This window comes from Capsicum annuum, chromosome 6 (assembly GCF_002878395.1).
Source record: "Capsicum annuum cultivar UCD-10X-F1 chromosome 6, UCD10Xv1.1, whole genome shotgun sequence".
NCBI lineage: Eukaryota > Viridiplantae > Streptophyta > Magnoliopsida > Solanales > Solanaceae > Capsicum > Capsicum annuum.
Window position 1 is genome coordinate 221,117,554 of NC_061116.1, and position 11,452 is coordinate 221,129,005.

At 40.4% G+C, this 11,452-nt stretch overlaps 1 protein-coding gene and 1 pseudogene across 1 annotated transcript; one reads left to right on the plus strand and one right to left on the minus strand.

Moving 5' to 3' along the window:
* Positions 1–6,979: 6,979 nt before the first annotated feature.
* Positions 6,980–7,790, minus strand: LOC124899372 (annotated as a pseudogene).
* Positions 7,791–9,111: 1,321 nt separating this feature from the next.
* Positions 9,112–9,540, plus strand: LOC124899373 (ATP synthase epsilon chain, chloroplastic). The gene has a single exon (XM_047414110.1). The coding sequence runs from the start codon at positions 9,112–9,114 to the stop codon at positions 9,511–9,513; it is 402 nt and encodes a 133-aa protein (XP_047270066.1). The 3' UTR covers positions 9,514–9,540.
* Positions 9,541–11,452: the final 1,912 nt, after the last annotated feature.

Genomic DNA, 11,452 nt, shown 5'->3' on the forward strand with positions numbered 1-11,452 from the left:
TAGTGCATAGTTACTCTTTGATGCAGTGGGGACAAGACGATGTGACATACTATGATCACGTACAAAAGTGTTGTCCTTCATCTCGGCAATATGGAACCTCTCCACAACTCTCGTTCTTTTATGGGGTCCTATCGGGATAGGTAGGCCCAAGCCTTTTCCCTCCCTCCTTCCTCCATAAAACCCTTTTTCTCTTTCCTGAGAGGGAAAGAAGATAAGAAAGATTCATTTTTTCTTTTATGTGAACGGCCCTATCTTATATTGAAAGGTTTTTTGTGCTATACACCACGTTGAGAAATACCAACCTCCTATGTACCGTACTATTTTTTTACCTTAAAAGGGGGGTCCTCCTTATGATGCTACGAACGGCTGTCCGAAGTGCAAGGGTTATACTCGAACTCGGATAGGATAGGATTGTGCGCGTCGGGCCCTTCGGGTCTTATATTTTGGCCGGGTTTACCGTACCTCTGTCCCCTATGTTAGGCAGCCGTAATATTTTGTTATGTTCTACCGCTGTTACGCTAGAATAAAAGATTCCACATGAGCTCCCATTCTACGGCGTGGTGGCAGGACCGCTAGGGGAGTGGCTCCGGGTATAGATAGGGTGAAATCTACAAGGGTCATGCAAATACATAGGCCCCTTCCCTTCTCTTTTTGATGAATGGGGTGGTTTAGAAGGCACTTTTTTATCTACGGTCTCTCGGAGCGAAGGGTGAGGCAGGTACTATGGGCCCTCTGACTTTAAGCTATGTGTTGTGCAACTCCCGCGAAGCAAATAAAGGGAAGCTCTTCGAAATTCCGGGTGAGCTTACGCTTATTATCAGCCTCTTTGATTGATAGGCGGGTGGGCTAAGCCCCCTACTTAAGATTCAATTTATAAGGCTAATTTAATGTTCTCATAAGGCTTTGGTTAGGCCGACTACTATAGGCAAGCTACTTCTAGCTTCTATACTGGCCCTTCCACTTTGGTGTAGTTTTCATTTGTATTGGTACTGAATGAACATATCAAACAAAGGTAAGCAGTATAAGCCCTTCTCCGGCCTGGGAAAAGTAGCGAACTCTAGAAGCTAGGGCTTTGTTCACCTTTGGATACGAACACTATTCTGTTCTCAGTGGAAATCCACTTTAGAGATTGAACGGCAATAAGATAAGTAAACGTTCAATCTAAGACAGCGCTGAGCACTGATAGCTTGTAGTGAACATCGCCATTATGAAACTAACCAAAAGTAGCCTTTGGTACTTAAGTAGTTAAGGTTTGGAGCCCTTGCTACTATGATACAAAGCCGTTTACTTGTTGCCAAACCCTTTACCTTTATTTTGAATCAAAGTAGGTCACGACTGTTGTATTTTAGTCGGTCGGGGGAAGCGGTAGCTTCTTGCTCCGTTTCTCACGCGCTTGCTTGCATGAAGGCTTAGAGGCCTTTTTGCTAGGTCTAAAAGTTTCCCAAAAGATATGATCCAACAGAAATCCCGCATTGAGCATAGCTGATATACGGATATGGCTACCCGATCATATCATTCCATAAAAAAATCTATATGCATAGAGAGATCCCCTAGATATACAGATAGAATAGATGTTCATGGATAGACAGACATTCTATTTATTCTGAGTTGTTAGGCTGAAAAAGCTCGTCGATCCAAATGAATCATTCTTCTGGTATCTCTTCTCTTCCCACCCCAAAACTGACCCACGACACAGTACCCATTCGCTTCATATTCGGGAAGGCAACGAAGTTCAGTTCATGAGACTGCAACGCAATAGAGAGGAGCAGCCGCAACACTTTCTTACCTTAGCTGGATCTTGTTGGTGCCACCTAAATGGTAGGTAGGCGGCGGATATGTGACGTTTGGAGTTGTCTTTGGTGCACCTGTCCCTAATGGAAGAATGATTGATCTGTTCCCCTGTGGATCATGGCCTTATCACTCGATCCCCGATGGCCAGCGGGGGATTCGGTATAACAGCTCAGGTTCATTTGTGCTACGCATTCCCGATGGACTGGACACATGTTAGCTGTAGGAAGTATGGTTCCAAAAGTGACTTTAGTTTTCTAGTTCAGGCTCAACTCCTCGCTTTACGTTAGTGGACCTACAGGTCAGGCCAAGGCTCTGTACTCTTTCTTTCTGTATGGGATGATACTCGGGAGAGAAGGAAATGTATTGAGGCAGTGAACAAGACAACTACATTTTTGCTTTTACCTCCATGAGATGAGCCTAGTGAATTGGACTGATGTATAAGACTACTGAGCTGGCCTAAAAAATTCTTGGGCGCTCTACGTACAATGTAGACTCCATCAGATACATATCGATTTCTTTTTGATGGATCAAGAATAGATAGTTGTCTCATCAATAGATAGAAATAGGAGATTTCCCCTTATTCTTAAGAGATTCCCTCTCTATGTATTTTGATCTATCAGAACAGATTAGGCTATCTATCAATCAAATTGAAAATAGCATGCTCATCTTGCTTTTCGTTCATTTTTGCCACGAAAATATAGCCTCCATAATAAGAAGCAGGCGAAGCAGCTAGAAGTACTCGCTTCACGCCCTTGAATTATTATTCACAAATGAATTGGGAAAGCCAACAGAAAAATTTGATTCTGACTTCGTAGAGCCGGTGCTGCTGTTGCCTGCACGTACGGCCATCCCCCACTCCCGTCCCAGGGTGCTAATGGGCTTTTGTTTTTGGAACAGGTGGAAGTGTTTTGTTGACGCCTTGAATCAAGCTTTTATTACGACGTTCTGTGCTTTCTTCCCTATTGCTAGTAGTTGATGGGTCGCATGCCCGGCACACATGTTTTGCCCTTGCGTGTCCATAACTCAAAATAGGTGACCTAACGGCCGCCGCCCGACTAAACATACCAATTGTCACCAGATTCATATGAGCTACTGAGGAGTAATCAATGATCTTCTTAAGATCGATCTGTCTTAATGTGGTCGAGGAAGTATATATTATAGCAATCACACTTAAAGTATAAATAAAAGGAGTGGAACAAAGTGTCACTTCGGGAAACATGGGTATTGAAAATCTTAAAAAACCGTAGGTTCTCAATTTTAAAGAAATTTCTACCAAGATGATGGATCCTACCTTAGGTGCCTCTATATGAGCTTCAGGTAACTAAATATGAACTGCTACCATAGGCACTTTGACGACGAAAGAGGCGAAAGAAGCAATCCATAGAAAGATTTGGCGCCGCTCACTAAATTCTGTGGTTAATGAGATTTGTAAATCAGTTGTTCCTGTTTGGAGAAGAATCAACTGAATAGCTAATAGCATAAAAACATATCCAAGTAAAGTATAAAGGAAAACTGATATGCTGCCTTGATATTTCTTTGCCTCGAACCCCATACCCCTATAATGATGGTAGAGTCAAGGGTGGCCCCAAAGCAGAATTGACCGGTGGTGCTTGGTTGAAGCTCTAGTAGGTAGCCACTCCCTTCTCATAGAACCGTACGTGAGACTTCCACCTTATACAGCTCCTTCTCGAGCTTCTGTCGTCGGCCTTGGCATTAAACCACTATCTATGCATGTATTTTCAGCCTGGACTGACGAATTTTTTGCTTCTCGGGTGGTGTAGAACAATGGTTCTTGTGTTGTGGGAGATGCTCGCCCATAGGGTCCGTCCTTCTTCCCGCCCAAAAGAACCACTCACTAGCTAGCCGAACTAGTGGGGGCCTATCTGGAGACATATTGAAAACCATGCGTTTTGAACCAAACACAATGCCCGTCTTCCAAATAAAAAAAGGCTCATTGGGAAGAAAGATTATGTGTGGCCTGTAGAGCATATGTAAGGCACAGTAGGGTTACTCACGTAGTGTATCACTCTCTTAGAGAGAGAGAGAGATGTGAAATTAATAGCCTTATGTTATGGCCGCCCCCGACTTACGGCCTTTACATTACTACTATTGTGATATGAGCGGTTCAAATTGATTGAATCTTTCTTAATCATCCTGGCCGGAACTTGTATGCAGCACTTGTAAGGAGCACAAAGGTTTGGAAATATTTTCTTATCTGAATCTTAAGGACAGGACCCTACCCTATTCTCGAACCCTCTGCCGAGCTCGACCCTACCCGCATTTCCTTATGTTTTGAAGAGGAAAAAAAAATCTCCCTACCTACTGCCAATAGTCTTTCTTCGGAATTATCTGAACGGGTCGATCCTCCCATCCCATTTGTTTTAGCAACTTATCCTAAGGTCTCCTCGCCAAGAGCTCCCCGGCGACGATAGAGGAAGCAACGCGTCTATTGTGGCGGGGCAGCTTTTTTCTTTCACAGTAAAACCTGGACGATTATCCCTACCTTCGGTAGCTTACGAGTTTACATCCATTCCTAGTCAGGTATAGTTTTCTTTCTCTTTCTCCCTTGTAGCCGTTTCCCAAATTCGCACAAGTGTGTCCACAGCCCCAAACTTACTTGATGAGGAATCCTTTCTCGCAAACAAACATAATCCCTACACACACCTAGGAGCACCCCTTCCTGCATATCCATGCAAGACCCAAGTAGGAAGGACGAGGTCCTACGAGGTACCCACTACTCGGAGTACCCTCCCAAAAAGAAAAAGATGTGTCTGTCGGGTTTGGTTCTTCTTAGTTGGATTGGGCGGGTTCGACCAGAAATACTATGCTTACACACAAGACTACCCCTCTTCCCAAAAGCTTCACGGGGACTACTTTAGGACGATGGACGACCGCCCGTAGGGGGTTTACTGCACAAGGTCCCTACAGAGGAAAGGCTTTATCCCAGCAAATAGAAGATACTTAGCTCCGCACAACATAGGGATTAGCATACTTTCAGGAAGAACATAGAATAGTAGAAGATCCAGCATGCAGAACACGACGATCATTATAAATTCACGAATTAGAAATGCTATAATATACTCTTTCCCATAACTTCTCATACCATACCAACCAACCAAAATGCAAATAGGGATCAGAAATGTGGTCAATATCATGAAGAATAAAGAGATACCGTCTATACCCAAATAAAAATTGATGTTTTCATAAGGAAGCCATCGAAGGCTTTCCACAAATTGAGATTTGGCCGTAGAAAGATCAAATTGTATCTGAAGAACAGGGGGATACAAAAAAGTAATAAGAGAGACGCACAGACCAATTAATTATATCGGTCGTAATCTTGAATTTGGAATGAAAATAGGAGTAATACTTCCTAGAATAGGACAAAGAATAAGACCACTTAGATCAGAATAACATTCATAGAAATGTTCTAACATAGAGTAGAATCGAACATGGAAGAGATTCATTGACAACAGTAAAAAAATAGGCGCCTAATTCCAATACAATAGGGGTCTATCAGCCAGTCGTACCTATTCAGACCTAAAATCGGCTTGCGCGAATCACCCTTAGATAAGGTAGACTCTATTGTATGCCCTCCCATTCTATCTGGGCCAAATACCTATTTAAGGTATTTTCGCCGATAGCAGTTCCCACCTGAGTAGGATGACTGAATAAGATGCTGCGAATTTCCTACTTCTGATGCGAAAGCATCTGGGGGAAAATCTATCCTGCACCAATGCAGCCTCGACCCTCTTTTCAACCAGGAACTACTTATCCAATATCCCAAGATAGATTGGGAGGTGCCTGGCCTCGTTCCTCTCCTGAAAGAAGAACGCTAGCTGGGTATGAAGCTCTGTTCTTCTTTGCCTATTCATAAAAAGAGGGTGCTCTAATTCCAAAACTAAGATGGCACGCGGAACTGGATGAACCTCCGTTTGGGGAATAGCTGGCTGCGTATTTCTTTGGGGAGGGTAAATAGGGTCAAAGGAGGTCTCCCTCCTCTCACCGCACGCGGCAAGGAATCCTTCAAGAATCTTCCCCCACCTCCTCGAGTACTAATGAAAAAAGATCACAAGGAGAAGATCGAATACCTTAAAGTATTTTCTCTCAAATATAGTAGTCATGGTTGATTTTGATACGAGGATCTTACGCGGCAGAGCGAACTTTTTTATCGTGTTGCATTGGCGGACCCCCCCTTCCGAGGGAACCATCATATTGGAGAAATCCAAAAAGAGTGATTAGGCGCACGTTCTATCCTTTCTACAATGCCTATAGACTCAGTCTTTCATTTTAGATCAATTCTCCGCTGCAATCGCTTTGATCCACCCCCTCGGTGAAAATCGTAATACGCCCTGAGGAATTCTTACCTGCAAACTTCTCTGTACTCAAAGTGAATTGTCTAACTGCTCTTCTTTGTCTCATAGAAGATTGTAGTGACCAAATTTTCCTGTTAAAAAGAAGATTTCTCTTTTTCTTCATTCTCAAGAGGAATGTATCAACAAAACTACCCTTCCATATAGATCGTTGTCGCATGAACGAATTTCTTCGCTTCGATTCTGCCCCTAAGGCTAGCTCCTACTCCTCCTCCTTCTCCTGATGGATAGGATCCTCCTTGGTCCTTTTTACATAACACTCTTGGCCGCCCAAGAGGACTGGCTATCTTTCTCTTCATACGCAATATCTTTCAAGGAAAAGAAAAAGATCTACCTTGGAAATGAGCACGAACAAGATACGAAAGATGTTAGACAGTGGACCACTTAATGTACAGTGTTAGAGATTGTTTGCTATTGCTTATGCCTCAGCAAAGAAGTAAACTTCTGCTCTTCTCTCTTTCTCTTACGTATCTAGTTCTATAGCTTAACCCTTACTTTTACGATGTAAGGGCAGAACATAATAGTAATAAAGAAAAATCAAGGTGTGGCAGTAAGTCAAAACATTTTGGTCTCCATGTTTCGGTCCCGGAAGAAGCTTATTTTTATTGCTACGCTATAAGGCATAAGTAGGAAAGAAGTAGACCATTATCTCATCAATAATGAGCCAAGCTACTATTTGCGATGAATCCCCCCGTTAAGTAGTCATGCATTAGGATTGGAACGCCTAATTCTCTAGAAAATACAGCTCTTTTCATCATTTCTTCGTATGTACCTATAGTAGCATTCAAGTAATGCCCTTTGATTTCACCTGTTTTAGTCTATGCTTTAAAAAGTGCTTCAGCACAAAATAAGAAATGATTTCTCCAAGACATAAATGGTTGTGAGTTCACGTTCTCATCATCTTTGGTAAAATCAAGTCCACCGCGAAGACATTCATAAACAGCTCTACCGTAGTTTTTAGCAGATAACCCCAATTTAGGTTTAATAGTACATCCCAACAGGGGACGACCATACTTGTTCAATTTATCTCTTTCAACTTGGATCCCATGAGGCAGACCTTGGAAAGTTTTAATATAAGCAGTAGGGACTCGCAGATCTTCCAGACGTAGAGCGCGCAGGGCTTTGAACCCAAATACATTACCTACAATGGAAGTAAACATGTTGGTAACGGAACCTTCTTCAAAAAGGTCTAAAGGGTAAGCTACATAAGCAATATATTGATCTTTTTCTCCAACAACACGCTCGATGCGGTAGCATCACCCTTTGTAACGATCAAGACTGGTAAGTCCATCGGTCCATACAGTTGTTCATGTACCAGTAGAAGATTCGGCAGCTACCGCGGCCCCTGCTTCTTCAGGTGGAACTCCAGGTTGAGGAGTTACTCGGAATGCTGCCAATATATCAGTATCCTTGGTTTGGTACTCAGGAGTATAATAAGTCAATTTGTACTCTTTAACACCAGCTTTGAATCCAACACTTGCTTTAGTCTCTGTTTGTGGTGACATAAATCCCTCCCTACAACTCATGAATTAAGAATTCTCACAACAACAAGGTCTACTCGACACGAATTACACGTTAATGAAACTTTTCACAGGAATCTTTCAGAAAATATCCAACTAATACTAATATTATCAATTAATCAGAATGGTTGATTATTAGACCATGGTATTTGATTTGCCAAATACATCATTATTGTATACTCTTTCATATATATAGCGCAACCCAATTTTTATTTTTTACCTTTTTTTTAAAATGAAAATACCTAACTAACCTAAATAATAAGAACTTCACCCTTGACAGTGGTATATGTTGTATATGTAAATCCTAAATGTGAAAATATATGGAATTCCGCTATGAAAAGTATAAAAAAGAAAGAAGAACACAAAGAAAAGAATAGGCTAGGCATAAATCAATATGCTAAAATTTAACTAAAAAATAAATAAGAAAAATAAGAAGAGGAACCCATTAAATCCAAATAGTGAATCGTAATAGAAATATAAAATAAAGTTCAGGTTCAAATTCCATAGAATAGATAATATGGATGGGATTGTCTATAATGATAGACAAATGAAAGACTTTCTCAAGATTCTGATTCATCCACTTGAGATTTTTAAATTAAAATAGGTTTGGTGAGCTTGAAAATTAACTCAACCTCATTGAATAAGTAAACAATTGAATTGGTTCAATTGCATGGTGCCAACGAAATCGAGTGCTAATTCCCATTTTATTGAATTAACCAATCGACGTGCTAGCGGACATTACTTTGAATTCGATAATTTTTGAAAAAATATTTTGACATATTTATTTATTTTATTATTATGAGAATCAATCCTACTACTTCTAGTTCTGGGGTTTCCACGCTTGAAAAAAAAACCTGGGGCGTGTCGTCCAAATCATCGGTCCTGTACTAGATGTAGCCCTTCTACCAAAGAAGGGTCCATAACCTCTATTCAAGCAGTTTATGTACCCGCAGACGATTTGACCAACCCTGCTCCTGCTACGATATTTTCACATTTAGATGATTGGCTACCAAAGGTAGTTATCCAGCAGTAGATCCGTTAGATTCAAGGTTAACCATGCTTCAACCTCGGATCATTGGTGAGGAACATTACGAAACCTCCCAACGAGATAAGCAAACTTTACAACGTTACAAAGAACTTCAGGACATTATAACTATCCTTGGATTGGACGAATTATCCAAAGAGGATCATTTACTCGTAGCAAGAGCACGAAAAATTGAGCGTTTCTTATCACAACCCTTTTTCGTAGCAGAAGTATTTAATGATTTTTCAAGGAAATATGTTGGTCTAGCAAAAATAATTTGAGGATTTCAATTGATCCTTTCCAAAGAATTATATGGTCTTCCTGAATAGGACTTTTATTTGGTAGGTAATATCGATGAAGCTACCGCGAAGGCTATGAATTTAGAAATCAAGAGCAATTTGAAGAAATGACCTTAAATCTTAGTGTACTGACTCCTAATCAAATTGTTTGGGATTCAAAAGTGGAAGAAATTGTGTTATCTACTAATAGTGGTCAAATTGGCATATTACCAAATCACGCCCCTATTGCCACAGCTGTAGATATAGGGATTTTGCGAATACGCCTTAACAACCAATGGTTAACGATGGCTCTGATGGGTGGTTTTGCTAGAATAGGCAATAATGAGATCACTGTTTTAGTAAATGATGCGGAGAAGGGTAGTGATATTGATCCACAAGAAGATCAGAAAACTCTTGAAATAGTGGAAGATAATATGAAAAAGGCTGAAGGAAGGAGACAAAAAATTGAGGCAAATCTAGCTCTCCGACGAGCTAGAACACGGGTGGAGGCTATCAATCCGATTTCATAACTAGTTAGTACGACTAGTTAGTACGTTTGAATAATAAAAAGAAGTTCTCTTTCTAATCCTATTTGTATTCTGTTGGGTGAATACAATCAAATACAATCAAACAGAAGTCAATTCTGATGTAAAAATTCAAATTAAAAAATGTAATAGAAAAGATACAAAATCAAAAAACCAAAAAATTTCATTGCCCTTATTCCAAAAGTCTAAAGTCCTTATTTCACCAATTTTGACCTACCTTTATTTATGGGATATTTGAAGGAGAGCTTTGTAAATCTCAAAAATTCTCTCTAGCTCGATGAATTTGTTTGATTCTCCCTATAAAAATAGTTAAGGAAAAAAGGGGCGCTTTTGTTAAAGGATTAAGTAGAGAAGATCTCCTTGGCTCACGAGGTGGCTTTAAGTGATAGGGGATTTGAACCTAAAGACAACATAGGAGGAAGAAGGGTTAAAATAAAGTCAAGATATGGCAAAAGCATCTTTTTGGATCGAATGACCTTTTGTGAGAAATGGCGGAATTTGATACATGGATTTTTATGTAATAAATACTTTGAAGTGCTTGTGGATGGTGTGCCACATTGGTACTTTCCAGTTTCTTGAGGGTTGCGACAAGGGTCCCAAACCTAGCCTATTTATTTTTGCTGAAGAAGTGCTAATGGTATCATTGAAAATGATAACATCTTACGATACTTCGACATCGTGCCCAACACTCTCCTACTTTCTCTTTGATAACGATGTTCTAACATTATATAATAGCCATAAAAGAAATCTTAAGAAGAAAAAAATCTTTCTGGAAAGAAGTAAGAAGCTGATTGTAATGTTGTAATGGCCAAAAGGTCAATTTCAATAAGAGCCAGTGCTTCCTCTCGAACAGAGCTCCTCATAGAAATTCCAGATCATTGAAGAGGAATCAAAAATGCCTCTCAAGTATGTCCCAAAAAAGAGGTCTTTCTTTATGGTTATGAAATTGCTTTGATTGAAAAACAAGTCAATGATGCCATAAGTCAAACATGCGGGTGAGGCGAGAGTCCTTCACTGCACTTAATGGAGAGAGGATAACATATCCTATATAGTAGTAAGGTCTTATCCCATTATTAGTAGCCTTGGTGTGGGCTAGGCAGAGGCTCTGACATTACCCTCAAGGCCTATTCCCTTCTCTTGTTGACAAGGATGCATCCAAATATCTCTTTGAAAAGCTGGCACTCATTTGCCATCCACACTCAAACTTGTCCAACAATTAAATAAGAACATTAGGTTCTCTATACACTCACGGAGTACTAACTTCAACCCAGTGACCGGATAGTGCAAAATGAAAACCAATACAAGGCAAGAACCCGATTATTGATGCTCTGCTAATAGACCCCTTCCTTTGAACATAGATCCAAACTCCCAACTGGCTCTCATAAGAGGGACAGATCACTCCGTCATGCAGTAGAGCAGTGTTCATCTAACTCAAAATTTCATAATAGAAGAAGAATCGTAGCGTAGGGTTGACATAAACAATCGGTTAAAATAGTCTAATGAGAAAGCATCTGTTCACGTTCATAGTTGCAATAAGTTTTCCTTTGAGTTTCGAGATTGGCTTGGTCTCACTCTACCCTAATGAAACCTAAAATCTCACTCCCTCACTTTCTCCTTCTGATAAACTAGCTTTCCCATCTTCTCTTTGGCACCTTGGCTTGGGGAATACTCTCTCTCTTCTGTGTCAGTGAAGGAAGGATAAGAGAAATCAATATACAATATACAATAACCTTACACACACATGGCACATGGTCAACTTAATTAGGAGCATTATAGATTCTTGACCCAACAGATGAATGAATTAAACCACAAACAATTATCACAGAGTGAGTCACAACTTAGAGCCTAAATGTTTCAATAGTAGTGACTCAGCACAAACTCCTGTTATAATGCCATGCCGTCTATCAGAACAATTTCATGCATA